Source organism: Leptonychotes weddellii, chromosome 3, assembly GCF_054177405.1.
Source record: "Leptonychotes weddellii isolate Sample4059 chromosome 3, ASM5417740v2, whole genome shotgun sequence".
Classification (NCBI taxonomy): domain Eukaryota; kingdom Metazoa; phylum Chordata; class Mammalia; order Carnivora; family Phocidae; genus Leptonychotes; species Leptonychotes weddellii.
This window is the reverse complement of record NC_138371.1, coordinates 121,582,759-121,600,407: the sequence shown is the minus strand read 5'-3', so window position 1 is coordinate 121,600,407 and position 17,649 is coordinate 121,582,759. Positions and strand designations below refer to the sequence as shown.

Genomic DNA, 17,649 nt, shown 5'->3' with positions numbered 1-17,649 from the left:
ACAGTATGGAGGTTCCTCAAAAAGTTGAAAATAGAGCTACCATACGATCCAGCAATTTCACTACTGGGTATTTACCCCAAAGATACAAATGTAGGGATATGAAGGGGTACGTGCACCCGATGTTTATAGCAGCAATGTCCACAATAGCCAAACTGTGGAAAGAGCCAAGATGTCCATCGACAGATGAATGGATAAAGAAGATGTGGTATATATATACAATGGAATATTATGCAGCCATCAAAAGGAATGAGATCTTGCCATTTGCAACGATGTGGATGGAACTGGAGGGTATTATGCTAAGCGAAATAAGTCAATCAGAGAAAGACAAGTATCATATGATCTCACTCATATGTGGAATTTAAGAAACAAAACAGAGGATCATAGGTGAAGAGAGGAAAAAATAAAACAAGACAAAACCAGAGAGGGAGAGAAACCATAAGAGACTTAATCATAAGAAATAAACTGAAGGGGCGCCTGGGTGGCTCAGTTGGTTAAGAGACTGCCTTCGGCTCAGGTCATGATCCTGGAGTCCCGGGATCGAGTCCCGCATTGGGCTCCCTGCTCAGCGGGGAGTCTGCTTCTCCCTCTCCCCCTCTCATGCTCTCTCTATCTCATTCTCTCTCTCAAATAAATAAATAAAAGCTTTAAAAAAAAAAAAGAAAGTAAAAAGCCGGTTTCCTATTAAAAAAAAAACAAAAAAACAAAAAAAACAAACTGAGGGTTGCTGGAGGAGAGGGAGGTGGGAGAATGGGGTAACTGGGTGATAGACATTAAGGAGAGCATGTGATGTAATGAGCACTGGGTATTATATAAGACTGATGAACCACAGATCCGTACCTCTGAAACCAATAATACATTATATGTTAATTAACTGAATTTAAATTAAAGAAATTTAAAAAATAAATAAAATCTTAAAAAATGGTATTGTACTTACAATTTTGATTTCTGCATGTTCACTGTTAGCATATATAAGCCATTGACTTTTATGTGTTAATCTTATATTCTGTGACCTTGCTGAACTTACTAATTTGAGGAGCTTTTCTGTAGATTCTTTAGGATTTTCTACATAGACATTCATGTCATCTGCAAAAAGGGACAATTTTATTTTTCCCTTTCTAAACTAAATGCCTTTTATTTATTCTTCTTGACTTATGGCACTGGCTAGAATTGCCAGAACTGTATTAAATAAGAGCAATAAGAGCAGACACCCTTGCCTTGTTCTCAGATCCTAGGGGGAAAGCATTCGGCTTTCACTTAATGTTCACCATTAATTATGATGTTAGCTGCAGGTTTTTGCAGATGTTCTTTATCAAGTTGAGCAAGTTCTATCTGTAATTTATTTAGAGTTTTATCAGGATGAGTGCTGGATTTTGTTTCTGTATTAATGAATATGATATGAATTTTCTTTATTATCTTGTTGATAAAGAGGAATTCAGGCTATTTTTAAAAAGATATTTTACTAAAAGGCCAGACAATTAAAACAATTATACTGTATCTGATTAGTCAAGTAGGGCATTTTGGTGGTGTTTTTCATTATGTAAGAACTTAACCAACCCTACCCCAGATCTAATGACAATAAAATCCTAATGGAATATCTCACTGATCAATCACCAAGAGAAGATTATATAAAGTTTAATATAATGTGCTAAAGTTAAAAATGCCAGTGGCAGGTTTTGGACTGATTTTCAACTCATGAATGAGGCATTATTCACTCAACAAACATTTACCTTGAGAGGCGTATCAGCTGTGTGATTTTAGGCAAGTTATTTAACTCCTATGTAACTCTGTTTACAACATGATATAAAACAGAAGTACAGACTTCTGTGTAAGTGTTGATGCAAAAGTACTTACTTAAATAGGAAAGTAAGATATCAAGGAGGTAAAAGAAGACAAAAAAGTTCAAAAAAAAAAAAAAGAATGTGAGGCCAGTAAAAACAGTACACATTAATAATTAGATTTCATTCTTAATTTGACAGAGCAGATACTGTGTTATTCAAAGTATGATCCCTGAACTGGCTAAAATTTCTCAATTTGTTACAGGTCTGCTACAAGATATGAAGCTTGTGCCAGAAATCAACTATGAAACGAAACACATTGTTTAGTTCCATTATTTATTTATTTATTTAGGCAGAAGGATTTTTTGGTAAAAGAAGCAGTCCCTTGTTTAATATTTTGACATAAGCTCCCTAATTTGGCACAGATTAGGACTTTTGAATAGTACTGCTTTGTCTCTATCGTATTTGTCTTAAAAGTTCAATAAATGATTTTTTCAAAGTTCAATAAATGATTTAAATATACAGAAAATTTTAAGATATCATAATCAATTTAATTCTTGAATATTAGCATTTAATAAGTACCAGCTATTGGTCCAGAACTTGACTAGGCATTTAGGGATAGGCTGGGAGAGTGACTTGAGAGTACTTGGGGTGGGGGAGTGTGGTTATCACCCTCACTTTAAAAGATTACAATCTAATGCAAATGGGTAGAGCTAATCTATGAAACTCTGGAAACTAGCTTTCTTGTATTTTTCAAGAATCTCAATATCATTAACAACAATGCTGGGATTTTTTCCTCAATGGAGCTACAAAGACAGCAAGACTAGAAGTAGAGACAGACACTGACTATAAAGAGTAAAGGAATCTTCTCTTGAAGGGCTCTCCACACCTCTGTACAATCATATCAAAATCAATTAAGCTTGGTCTGAAGTTTAGGCTTTGTTTCAGGAATGGTTCACATTCTGCTGCTTAACCAGGGAATTCTGAAGTGTGAAGTAAGGAATTTCTTGAGATTTCTTTAATTTCATTTTTGATCCTTCTATAAGGATTTCTAGGAACTAATCCTAGTGACTGAAATGGAAATAATGTTATCTAGGAAGAAAAAGAAGAGCGAAGAGGACTCTAAGGTAATCAAAATGGATATTTAAAAAGATGTACTCTGACAAGCAAGAAATTTTAATTCTATAAATTAAGTACAGAAGACAGCACAACTATAAAAGGAGGAACAAATAGCCAAATATAAATACAAATGAATAGCTTGAATTTATAAGCATATTAGAAGAGCTAGAAAGCTTAAAATAAGAGGAGGATTCTGAATAACACCAGGACCAACACAAAAGTTTTAGAGTTGTTTTCCAAGCATGAAATGTAGGGAAAAGTAAAGGCTCACATCTGGGGATAGCTGGTATAATGTTACAGATGTTTTACTCCTACTGTCTCTACTGAGGATAATGAGCTTTACATGAATGTAAAAAACTAGACACAGAAGCACACTTACTGTTCTATTTATATAAAGTTCAAACTATGCAAAATAATCTATAATATTAAAAACCAAGATAATGGTTACCCTTGGGGGAAAGGAGTAACTGGGAAGGAGCCTTGGAATACAGGTAATGTTCTCTTTCTTGATCTAGGAGCTTATTATACAGATGTGTTCACTTTGTGAAAATTCATCAAGCTGTACACTTAAGATGTGTTGACCTTTTTCTATGTATGTTATATGCTAATAAAAGTTAAAAAGAAAAAAAAGAAGCTAGGTCTGAGTGTTAAGATTGGCAAGGAGCTCACCTCACTCTCTTTATTAAGCTAAGGCTTAGTTTACTTCTCTGGTCCAAATGAACCAAGGATCTGAAAAAACTTGAAAATATGATTGCCAAATCACTGTTGTTAATCTGTAAGTATCTTTGAAGAGGTTAAGGAGTTGAAAGAACACTGGAATTAGCAAGCATTTTTCAACTGTACTAAAGACTGGGTGGGGGGGTACATAGGGAGTATAGGAAAATCAATTTCAGGAACTATATACTATACCAATGAGCATAATATTGATGCTGGGTAAAAATTCATGACCCAAAGTAGGTATTTAATAAATACTTACTAAATAAATAAACGCACAGGTCTATTTATAGTTTTAGTAATAGGGAGAGTGTTACTCTCAGAATCAAGACCTTCCTTCTCTCCAAAACTGAAAAGTTTCAAGATGGTAATTTAATATAGGAATTTCAGGAGTGAATTAAGATCAAGAAAAGGATCTAACCTAAGATGAACACAAAGATTTGGAAATAAATTTCAAAATCTGTTTTTTTAATGGTCATGTAATACAGAGAATTAGTTATGTGTATTTTCTTGATTGGCAATTAAAATATTTGCTTCAAATAAAATGAACTTGCATGAATACAGAATCTCATGAAGGTTAACTCTAAAGTCCTCAAAAAAAAAACCCAAAAGAAAATACAATAAATTTTAACAGCAGTTTCATTTAACTGGTAAGATAAAAGGTTATTTTACTTTTATTTTTCTAAAGTATCTTTAACAAGTACGTGTAACTTTTACGTGAAGAAGGTGGAGGAAACCTTTTTAGCCCAAAGAAAGAGGATATTAAGAAACAAAACAAAACAGAAGAGTATCTAATTTCATCAGATGTGAGAATTTCAATGCGGGAACTAAAATACTTCACACAGTATGCAGTACCTCAATAAATGAAAGCTGTTGTAAGTATATACCATTATTAACTATTTAATGATATATTTTTATGCTGTGTGATTTAGGGATGACCACTAATTTGCTACAGTATTTTCATTATTCAAGTTATACAGAATTTTAAAATCAGAAAAACCTCCTAATTACTTTCTCTTAAATGCAATCACCCTTACCTTTCGTAGTTCAACTGTCACTTCATTCCGGTGTCTTCGCATTGTCTAAAAGGAAAAATAAAGAATACATAAGTACTGAATATTAATACTGCTAGTAGATAAATTAAGGCCTAAGGCATTTAATATTTAAAAATTTTTTAGAAGTAATTTATTGTTAAGTTTTAAGGACTGGTCAGTTTTAGATTTTAAATGAACCATGGAGTTTAAAAACTCCTGTCTATTTTACTGGATATCTGTTGGTTAATTTTGTGGGGAGTGGGGAGGTGGGACTTGGCTGCCTAGAATCCATTCCCCTTTCCTAACTGCACCCAGGTTTCTTTGGGGAATTATATGCCCTCCGCTGTGGACTGCCCTGATTGAACTCCTATTAAAGTATCTCATTCTCTCCTAGTTTTGAATAGGGCATGAGACCGAAACCATGCCAGCAGAACCTTCTCCCCCTGAACCTTGAGCAAAGTGGAAAGGAAAATAAAAGAAGGGTAGCACATTAATTTCCAAAGGAAGTATCTGGACAAGATAGTGAATAATACCTATACCCTGGAGTTGCTCTATTCCCAGTTCTCAGGTGTCCCTATTCATTCTATGAACTACCTATATCCTTCCAATAAATTATGGTTTTGCTCAAGTTGGCCAGAGTTGGTTTTTGAGGTTTGCAACCAATGATTATCTATCTCAAATGATTCACATTTTAAAAAAGTAAATAACTTATTGTCATGGCCTTAAAACCATATGAAAAGGAAAATAAATTTGGGATAGCTATTTTGTATCAAAAGGCAAAGTAACCTTCTAAGTTTACTGAGAGGCTCTATCAGGCATGGTCTTATCAGGAATGACGGAAATGGTTAGATATCCCCTCTCCCCTTGATGTACTGATATGATGGATTATCTTATTACACATATAAGTATGGTACTTACGTTTTTGGATTTAAGGCTACATTAAGGTTACATGGTCATGGTATATTATTATTTTAATATATTGCCAGATTCAGTATGCTACTATTTTATTTAATAATTCTTTTGTTACGGTATCTCTGTCAAGTTTTCTTAAATTGCAGTGATAAATTAATTCTCTTAGGAAAAAAATCCCATGAAAATCAAATTATAAAGTTGGTAAAATATACTGAAATATTAATCTAGATATAACTTATGCTTAAATATATATATTAAATGTAAACAAAACTGCCAAACAAAATTCAAATTAGTAGCATTCATTTAATGTGAAGAAATGATGCACTGATAAAACTATTATCTCTAGTAGGGTTCAAGAGTAGAAAGATAGAACCTTGAATCTAATTCTATGTTTCTGTGTTTTGACTTTAATATGATGAATACAGACTGCTTCATGTAAAATTCATCATATAGAATGGTAATAAATGTTGAGCAATTTTCAAACACCAATATTATTTTGATAACTCTAAACTGTCTTGATTCACTTGAAGATTAGAACTGCACTACAGTTAATATTTGCCTATATGACTATCTAATCCAACTGTTACTAGAACTGAGAAGGAAAAATATTTTCATTGCAGTAACTACTACATTTAATTATTTATGGACTGTTAATAAGATGACAGGCACACAACAAAAATGATCAGGCAACATATCCCTTACAAAATACGATCAAGTTAATGCTATCCTGTAATTCACACTAAAATACTTCAGCATCAATAGGAGTGGTGAGTCAACTTCTAAAGTTCCCTAAATTAGGAATCCACACTTCAAAGTAAGTTAGTTAGCATCTGAAGCATCCATATCAGAAGTTAGCTCCCAGTTAAGTAAGTGCTTCAAATACCAACATCTGAATTTAGACAATGGTTTGTTAATTAGTATAAGAGATGTTGGAAATAACTTTTTTTCTTGCTGAAATGGAACTGTGCAAGATATACAGATTGACTAGGAATATTGTACATGTGTCTTGATTCTTATCTGTTTGCAGTTTAAGAATCTGGCAAGTCCAGCAGTCTGTCTTCAGAGAAGTTTTTGAGTCTAGGCCTCCCTTTGATCCTGTATCTCACCCTTTCTTGGAGGATTTTGTCATCTAATCCTAATCAGTTCTTTGTGGTATATGCTTATAGTTCAAGTTTTATTACAAGGTGGTAACTGCTTGCTAACAGATGCTTGTGTAAGCGGCAGAATTCTAAAGCTTCTTTTATTATAACATAACTCACTGGTAGTAAAATTCCTAAGGAAAAAATACCTATCTCTAATAGTTAAAGGCCTCCTACTCACCCAAAAGAACCATATGCGTGTAAAATAGCCAAATGACTTAGGTCAATCAGCAACAAGTACTGACTACTATGTATCTGACAGAAGTACCACTGAGTTAGTCATGACTTATTCTGTTCTCTGTTTGAATTACAAAAAAAGGCTCCATCTTGGGCCCTCTCCTCCCTAACATTCTTCCCAAGTGATCTCATCTACTCTCATGTCTTCAATTACTATTTGATGACCACTCTCAAATACCTATCTTTAGTTCAGTCCTCTTGCCTGAGCTCCAAATCTGTAAGTACTATATTCACTCACTCAACAAAAATTTACTGAATACATCTAAAATGCACCAGGCACTATGCCTACAACTGAGAGACAAGTATAGAATTTACAGTCTAGTACAATGTCAGCAAACCACAGCCTGTGGCCCAAATCTTATGGGCTGTTTTCTGTAGGAATGAACAGGAATGGTTTTTACACTTTTAGCTGGTTATGTTATAAATACTATTAAGTATCCATGTAATATCCTTATTTTTGTCTCTGGGCTCCCAAAACCTAAAATATTTACCTTCTGTCCCTTTAAGAGAAAGTTTGCCAACAGTTGGTCTAGTGAAAAACACATTAGTAATAAGCATAATATAAATGTGTTAAATGTTAAGATAAGAAAATAAATAAAGTTCAGTATCGGAAGGAGACATTGATTAGGGAATCAAGAAACCGCTCCCTGAAAAAATGAAATATGTCTATATGTGTATTTGGGGGTAGAGGACAGACTGTTGCAAGGCCTCACATTTAGCATGCTTACAAATACCATAATAGCTGATCCCTCTCCTCCCTTTACTCCTCCCCTCCCCAAAAAACGTTCCCCCAAAAAACTACTCTTTCATGAATATTCCCAGTATTAGGAAAAAGCACCACCATCCAAACAGTTCTAAGAACCCCAGTCTTAGGAGATCTGCCATGTCTGCTCAGTCTCTCACTCTTTGACATCCAACAAGTCACCAAAAATAGGATTCACACCTTCTGGCTCCACTGCCATTATCCTAGACTACACCACCATCCTCTCACCTGGATCACCACAATAGCCTCCTTACTAGTCTACTTGGGTTGTCTTTCTCTTGAATAAAAGTTCTCAATTAAGTTTTTAATGTCCTATAATCTCCCCCGACACACACACACACACACACACATACACAGTCACCAGGACACCCAAACCAAAACCCATGGACAAAATCTACAAGATTGAGTGACAAGGTATCCCCACGAATTCTCAAATACATGCAGAATCTGGGTCAAATTGTCAAGTATAGGACTCACATGGTATCAGCATGTATACAGAAGGAAACAGAAAAGCAGAAATAATACGGTAGGTAATTGAAGGACTTGCGGCCAGAAAAACCCCAAATCATAAATCACTCGAGTTTAGAAAGGCAATTTGCAAATAGCTACAAATGGAAAGATCTTTTTGTATACACCAACACTGTAAGGTATGATAAGGCTCTAGACTCGAAAACTAAGGACTGAAGTCTCCCTTTCTGGGCACAGCCCTGCACTGAAAAGAACTTGGGGGAGAAGAATCCCAACTGAGCAAGACAGGCACAACGAAGCAAAGAAAAGGAGGGTCCAGACAAAAGTGGGTTAATGAAACAGAGACCGATCTCAGAACACAGAAAGCTAAATACTTCTTATCATTTTGTAAAAATCCACAGAAGAAGAGGGGTATAGGGTGGTAAAGCTAGAAAAACTATCCTGACCAATCCCTTGCTCCAAAAAGTTCAGGAAATGTAAATGAACAACAGAAAAGGGTTGAGATCAAATTACATGCCATAAGAAATGGGAAAATAAGGAGCAGAATGTTGACACTAAAAGCTTGCCATCAAAAAGCCATACCTACAAGACAGATAAAGATTATATCCAAGAAAATGTGAATAACATTCTAAATCAGAATTAGAAAAACTCAGAATCAGGTGCTAAAAATAGGAAAGAATTTGAAGTAAAAGAAAAAAATTATTTCAGAAAGGAAACCTAACCAAGAACAGTCATGAGATTCAATACACAACAGATAATGCTTAAGAGATAAAGAATGTGCAAATAAATTTTTAATTGAAAGAAATGAAGATGAGAAAACCTGACTGGCTTAGTCAGTAGGGTATGCGACTCTTGATCTCAGGGTTGTAAGTTCGAGCCCCACACTGGGTGTAGAGATTACTTAAAATCTGAAAAAAAAAAAAAGGAAGGAAGGAAAGAAAGAAAGACAGACAGACAGACAGACATGAAGGTGAAAATATTAGAAAGTGACAATAAAGCTAAGCAAAGATCCTACATACCTATAATAAGGAGACCTCAAAGAAGAAAACCAAAGCAATGAAATAAAGCAAATACTAAAAACTACAATTAAAGAAAAAAAAGTCCTACAACTAAAAGCCTTTAAATGAAATATTGAAAGAGTACACCAATGCCTGGGACATTAACTGAGAGAAACCAATACCAAGATGTATTAGAAAAACGAATGGATTTCCAAAAAGAGAAAAAGAAAAATGCCTTTGGCCATCAGTAAAAAAAAAAAAAAAAAAATCCAGTGATTTATTAGGTAGATATAATAAGTCAGCTCAACAAGGTCACAAGATACAACATAAAAATACAAAAATCAGTTGTATGTCTATATCCTAGCAATGAATACATGGGCACCAAAATTAAAAATACATCCAGTATCATTTATAATCTCTCAAAAAAAAAAACCTTACGTATGAACCTAACAATACATGTATAGGACATACATGTTGAAAACTACACAACACTGATGAAAGCATTCAAAGATCTAAAAAAATGGAGAGATATACTGTGTTTCATGGATTGATAGACTCAACATGGTAAAGATGTCAATTCTCCCCACTATAATACACAGGTTTAACACAATTCCTCTCAAAATCCCAATAATATTCTTTGTAGATACAGAAAATATTATTCTAAAATTTATACAGAAAGGCGAAGTATGGGGTGCCTGGGTGGCTCAGTCCTTAAGCGTCTGCCTTCGGCTCAGGTCATGATCCCAGGATCCTGGGATCAAGCCCCACATTGGGCTCCCTGCTTGACGGGAAGCCTGCTTCTCCCTCTTCCACCCCCTCTGCTTGTGTTCCCTTTCTTGCTGTGTCTCTCTCTGTCAAATAAATAAATAAATCTTAAAAAAAAAAAAAAGGCAAAGTAATTAGAAGAGCTAAAACAATTTTTGAAAAAGAAGAATAAAGTGGGAGGGACCAGTCTATCCAATTTCAAGATTACATAGCTACAATAATGAACACTGTGTGATACTGGTGGATCAAAGAAACAGAATAAAAAAAAAAATAGACCTATACAAATATGCTCAAATTGATTTCTGACAAAGGGTAAAGGCAATTCAATAAAGGAAAGACAGACTTTTCAACAAATGGTGCTGGAACAGGTAGACACTGCTATACAAAATGTATGAATCTTAATTTAAGTCTCATATATTACACAAAAATTAATACAAAATGGATCGTGTTTAAGTGTAAAACTATAAAGCATTCAGAAAAAAAATCTCTGGGTTCTGGAGCTAGGCAAAGAGTTCTTAAATTTGACCTTAAAAGTATGATGCATAAAAGAAATAATTGGTAAACTGGACCTCATCAAAATTAAAAAACATTGCTCTGAGGAAGCCCCCCATGGGAAGGGGATGAAAAGATAAGCTAAAGACTGAAAAAAAATATTTGTGAACTACATATCCACTAAAGGCCTGGTATCTAGAATATAGAGAGAATTCTCAAAGCTCAACAGAAAATCAATTAAATTAGAAAATAGGCAAAAGAAATGAAGTGTATACCCTTCATCAAAGAGGATATACAGATGGCATATAAGCACAAGAAAAGATGTTCAATATTATTAGCCATTAGGGAAATGCAAATTAAAACCACAATGAGATATTACTACACATCTATCAGAACAGCTAAAATAAATAATCGTGACGAAATGTTTATGAGGATGTGTAGAAACTCATGCATTGCTAGTGGGATTATAAAATGGTACAGCCATTAGGAAAACAGTTTCTTAAAAAACAAAACATGCAAAACCATAGTATTCAGCAACTGCATGTCTAGACCTTTATCCCAGAGAAATGAAAACTTATGTTCATAGGATATCTGTACAAAAATGTTTGTAGCCATCTTACTCAGAAAAACCCCAACCTGGAAACACCCCAGGTATCCTTCACAGTTTAACAAAGCTATACATTGCCACAGAATATTACCCAACAGTAAAAAGGAACGAACTATTCAGACAAGCAAAAACTTGGATGAATCTCCAGGGAATTATGCTAAGAGAAAAAAAGCTAATTCCAAAAGGTTACATACCATATGATTCCATTTATATAACATTCTTAAGGCAATAAAATCACAGAAATGGAGAAGAGATTAGTGGTTGTCACGGGTTGAGGAGAGGCAGAGTGAAAGGGAGGGAGCATGGCTACGAATTGGCAACATGAGAGATCCTTGTGGTGATAGAAATGTTTTGTATTTTGACTGTATAAATATCAGTATTTTTCTATAGTGTTGCAAGATGTTCCCATTGGGGGAAACTGGGTACAGGGTACAAAGGATCTCTCTATATTATGTTTTACAACTGCATGTCAATCTAGAACTATCAATCTAGAACTATCTCAAAATAATTTTTAAAACCTTTTTTAAAAAGGATATACTTCACATCAGATGCTGAGGAAAAGGGAAAAAAGAGGTCACAACCAATTTCAATAATGCATATAATAGGGAATCAATAGATAATAATGACTAAAAGGAGGAGACTAAATAAAGTTAACCACTTTAACAAATATACAAACCTTCCAAAATACCAAACCTTCCAAAATACCAAAAATAAACTAAAAAATAGTAAATAAAACAGATCACATAGAAAAATATACAGGAATAGGAAGGAAACAGGGTGAAGAACTAAAGGAAACTAGGCACCCTCTGACTTCAGAACTATATGAAAATGAATTACATATATGTATGATGAAATTAAACTTAAAAAAAAGCAATTCCTAAAAGAATTTTAAAAATTAATTAACCTAAGTGTATATTCACTTGGTGACACAGTTACACTATCCCATATAACTTTTCAACATAGTAATTTGACTGTATGCTCCCAGTCAACCCTAAAGACAAGGTAAGTACAAAGAAACTATACCATTTTCAGTAATCCTACTACTGGTTATAGTATTGAGATTATTATTCTGACACTGTTGTGTATGTATTTGGAACAAAGGAAATGAGTAGTAATGTGATACTCTAATTCTACCAACCCTGGTATCAAAGAAAACAAGGAATTTCAACCTGGGACAAAGGAGATAGAGATATACGATAGAAGTTGTTTAGTAAAACCCTACTTACTGTCCTGAATTTGAATTGGAAATACCAATATATGCAGAATACATCATTTTAAAAACATTCCTACATCTGTCCACTGAAAATTCCTAGATCTGTCCAAAACACTCAGAAGCTACCTTGAAGGGGCGCCAATTGGTCAAGGATGGTCAATTAGAGTATCAATAAAAATAATAACTACGATGGGGGCACCTGGGTGGCTCAGTCAGTTGAATGTCTAACTTGATTTTGGCTCGAGTCATGATCTCAGGGTGGTGCGATGGAGCCCTACATCAGGCTCTGAGCTCTGCATGGAGTCGGCTTGTCCCTACTCCTCTGCTCCTCCCACCCTACCCCTCTCAAATAAATAAATAAATAAATAAAATCTTAAAAAAAACAACAACACAATGAACTGAAACATACATATGATTCAATTCATGAATTCAGAATATGAAAAAAAGCCATATTGGTCATCACTGGAAGGTGCTAATGAACCACCTCATTGTTCTGAAAACTGATAAATGGAGAGAATCAAGCACTCATTTTGCCTTTACCTAAACAAATTTTATCATGAGGGTAACCTAACCAGTTAATAAATAAGGGAAAGTTTCTGTTTAAAATAGTATTCCAGCTAATAAAGAAAGAAGGACAGAATTAGAATATCACCATTTACAACTCCTAGTAAATAATAAATTTAGGCAATGTTCCTCAATGGCTGTCAGCATTACAGAGAGAGACAATCAGACACTATCTGCCATCCTGATGGAAAAGAAAGCCATCACATATGATGTACTCTTGTCCCCTCTGCCCAAAATAAAGCCTCCAGATTCAACTATCAATTTGTAAAAAAAATACAGAGGACAAATAAACATGTTAAATGACACTCTAAAAGGCAAAAAAAAGTGAGATTAAAAGATTACAGATTAAGAGACTAAACTATAGGAAACTGAGGGTTGCTGGAGGGGAGATGGGTGGCGGGATGGGGTAACTGGGTGACGGGCATTAAGGAGGGCACATGATGTAATGAGCATTGGGTGTTATATGCAACTAATGAATAACTGAACTCTACATCTGAAACTAATGATGTACTATATGTTGGCTAACTGAATTAAAAAAAGATTGTAGATTTAAAAAGAGACTTCAAATTCACTCAATCAGAGTAAGGCTACAGATCTTTATCTGGATACTGATCCAAACAAACTGTTCAAAAATATGTAATATTTGAGATAACTGGAAATTTGAACGATTAGGTACTTTGTTAGTTTTAAAGGAGTTACTGTTACTCTTAGGGTCAGGTGTGTGAGTGAGAGAGAGAGAGAGAGAAAGAGAATGTGACGATGGTATTTATTTTATTTTATTTTTTATTTTATTTTTATTTATTTATTTTTTTTTAAAGATTTTATTTATTAATTTGACAGAGAGAGAGCGAGCGAGAGAGGGAACACAAGCAGGGGGAGTGGGAGAGGGAGAAGCAGGCTTCCCGCAGAGCAGGGAGCCCGATGTGGGGCTCGATCCCAGGACCCTGGGATCATGACCTGAGCTGAAGGCAGACGCTTAACGACTGAGTCACCCAGGCGCCCCGATGGTATTTATTTTAAATACTATGCATACATCTTTCTTAGTAACAAAATATGTCACTTCTGGAAGACCTCATACTTTTGAGAAGTCTTCTGTTTCATTAAACTGGATCCTAGCCATAACGGAAAAAATACTTTTTAAATGCATTGTTAAACTCACATAAGTACTAAGGGGGTAGAGGAGCCAGTAAAATTAACCATGGGGGAAGTTGTCAAAAGTAAATATGTGAAAGGAAAAGTCTGAGGTTAATAATCTATTCACATTGGGAACAGAAATTAAATCCAGATTCTGACGCAGGGTTAAAAAACTAAACTTCTCATTTAGCCCGACCGCTCAAGATGGCCAAAATGGACTGTTCCTCAACAGATGCAAACCTTCTCTGCTGAAAAGCAGTTCCATCAGGTTCTCAGGATTAAGGAAAAGTCACCAAATATACAAGAAAATAAACCACTATAAAGAGAGTCATAACCAGAGTCAATGACAACTAGGAATACAGGTCCACCCTCCTTGGAATTAGAATACTAAAATTAAATTATAAAATATAAAATAACTATAATAAACATTCAAGGAATAGAAAAATGAAATTAAAATTATCAGCAAGCCAGAAGAAATGATCAGAAATGACCAGATTTGGGGGCATATGGCTGGCTCAGTCAATGGAGCCTGTGACTCTTGATCTTGGGGTTGTGTGTTTGAGTTCCACATTGGGTATAGAGATTACTGTAAAAAGAAAGAAGGAAAAGAAACAAAAGAAAGAAAGAAAGAGCCAGATTTGAAAAAAACAAACAGAACTTTGAGAAATGAAAAATAATTGTTGAGGGCGCCTGGGTGGCTCAGTTGGTTAAGCGACTGCCTTCGGCTCGGGTCATGATCCTGGAGTCCCGGGATCGAGTCCTGCATCGGGCTCTCTGCTCGGCATCGGGCTCCCTGCTCGGCATTGGGCTCCCTGCTCGGCGGTGAGCCTGCTTCTTCCTCTGACCCTCCCCCCTCTCATGTGCTCTCTCTCTCTCTCTCATTCTGTCTCAAATAAATAAATAAAATCTTTAAAAAAAAAAATTGTTGAAATACAGTACTATAACCAAAATTAAGATCTCAACAGATGGGTTTTATAAGTAGATTTGATGGAGTTTAACAGAGATTCAGTGAACTGTAAGGCAAGTCAGAAGAAACAATTATGAAATATAAGAAGCACAAATTTTATAATTACAGAAGAAAGGGCAAAAAAACATAGAGGATATAGTAAGAAGTTACCAAACAGTACTTATTTGGGCTCCACAAAGACATCAGAGACATTGCACAGAAGCAATGTTTGAGAGATACTGGCTGAGAACTTTCCAGAATTGATGAAAAACACTGAACCACAGGTTTAAGAAGCCAAACACTAAGCAGGAAAATAAAAAGAAATCACAGTAAAACTGCAGGACACAAAAGGAAAAAACAAAAATAAAAAAGAAATCCTGAAAACAGCCAGGGAAAAACAGATTATCTTTAAAACACAACAGTCTGAAAACAGACTTTAAAAAAATTCTCATGATGGACATTGGGGAGGGTAGGTACTATTATGGTGAGTGCTGTGAATTGTGTAAGACTGATGAATCTCAGACCTGTACCCCTGAAACAAATAATACATTATATGTTAATAAAAACATTTTTTTAAAATTCTCTATTGATTTTATTCACTACAGATGGGCCTTATAAATGGTTATATTTTACAGGTCTGTAACTTTATTATGAAATTATAATTTTTAATTTTGTAATTTTTATTTACTTTTTACTTTATTTTTTAAACAGCATATCCCCACATTTTTCTTTCCTAAAGCTTTTCAGTCATAGGAACAATTTCAGAACCACTTTAACAAGATGCACTGAATGGTTTTGGTTTTGACTGTAATTCATAATTGTCATTTTACTAAAATTTTACTTTTTCTAAACACAGGACCTATAGAACATATTGCTGACATGCAATTTCAGGTGGTTCTAGGGCTATGAAAAGCCTGGCTCAGTCTGTGGAGCATGCGGCTCTTGATCTCAGGGTTGTGAGTGTGAGCCCCATGTTGGGTGTGGAGATTACTTAAAAATAAAATCTTAAATAAAAGAAAAAAAAGAAGCCTATGTCAACTGCCGGTTGAGAATCTTTATAATAATAAATAAATAATTTCAGAAAAGGGCAGGATTTAGGGTGATGGAAGTGTTCTAAAACTGGATTGAGGGGATGGTTACACAATTGTAAAACTTACTAAAAATCAAACTTTACACTAACAATGAATGAATTATATGATATACAAACAATATTTCAATAAACCTGTTATTTTAAAAATCCTCTGTAAAATGGATATTTATATACTGTTCCCTGGGCTAGGAATTCTGTTTTTCTAAATATACCAACTGAAGCAAATGTATACATTTTATTTGGGGAGAAGGAGGTAGGAGACTATATAAGGATACAAAATTGCCTTCTCAAGAGGTGATAGAGCTAGAAAACTGAAAACTATAGCTCTGGGACAAAACAAACACACAAACAAAAGCCAAAAAAGCGGGCGCCTGGGTGGCTCAGTCGTTAAGCGTCTGCCTTCGGCTCAGGTCATGATCCCAGGGTTCTGGGATCGAGTCCCACATCGGGCTCCTTGCTCGGCAGGAAGCCTGCTTCTCCCTCTCCCACTCCCCCTGCTTGTGTTCCTGCTCTCGCTCTCTCTCTGTCAAATAAATAAATAAATAATTAAAAAAAAAAAAAAGCCAAAAAAGCAAAAACCAAAACAAAACCTAAAGGGTATTGTGCTGATACTCTTTAAGACTGCCACCAACTGGGCATCCACGTTTCCAGGAACATATGACAAAAGTGACTTCTGAAAAGCAATGGAAACCAAAAACGGTGAAATCATATCTTCAATGTGCTGAAAGAACATTAACTTCAAACTCAAAATTCTAAGAAGGAATGACAGAATTCAAATACCACCACTTCACAACAGTTAATAAATTAATGGATCCAGGCAGTTATCATCAAAGCTTGGTAGTATCACAAAAAGAGGTAATATGACATTATTATGTACCACCTAACAGGAATATATAATACCCAAGAAACTAAAAAGCCATCTCATGGGAGAAAAGATTTGCAAATCATATATCTGATAAAGGACTTTAATCTAGGATATATAATGGACCCCTTTTGATTCAATAAGAAGACAACACAATTTTAAAAATGGGCAAAGGATCTGAATAGACAGTTCTCCAAAGATGATAAACAAATGGTGACTAAGCACATGAAAAGATGCTCAACAAAAGTAGCCATCAGAGAAATGCAAATCAAAACTACAATCACTCACTAGGATGGATAAAATAAGAAAAAGACAGGTAACTACTGGTGAGGATGTGGAGAAATTGGAACTCTCATACACGTTGGTGAGACTGTAAAATGGCGTGGCCACTTTGGAACAGTTTGGCAGTTCCTCAAAAGGTTAAATATCAAATCACCATATTTTTTTTTTTAAGATTTTATTTATTTTTTAGAGAGCGAGCGAGAGAGAAACAGCATGAGAGGGGCGAGGGTCAGAGGGAGAAGCAGGCTCCCTGCTGAGCCGGGAGCCCGATGCGGGACTCGATCCCAGGACCCTGGGATCATGACCTGAGCCGAAGGCAGACGCTTAACCATCTGAGCCACCCAGGCGCCCTCAAATCACCATTTGATAGCAATTCTACTCCTAGGTAAATACCCAAGAGATAGGAAAACATATGCCTGCACAAAAACTTATACATGAATGTTCACTGCAGTGTTATCCACGATAGCAAAAAAGTGTTAACAACCTAAACCTTCATCAACTGATGAATGGATAAATACAATGTGATATATCCATA

At 35.1% G+C, this 17,649-nt stretch overlaps 1 protein-coding gene across 1 annotated transcript in view; it reads right to left on the bottom strand.

The window, feature by feature from the left end:
• The window catches only part of KPNA3 (karyopherin subunit alpha 3), a 92,707-nt gene that overhangs the window by 43,490 nt on the left and 31,568 nt on the right, over positions 1-17,649 (bottom strand). The window contains exon 2 of the mRNA XM_081814902.1: positions 4,646-4,690. Within this exon, the coding sequence (XP_081671028.1) occupies positions 4,646-4,690 (45 nt within the window). The remainder of the gene's footprint in view (positions 1-4,645; positions 4,691-17,649) is intronic.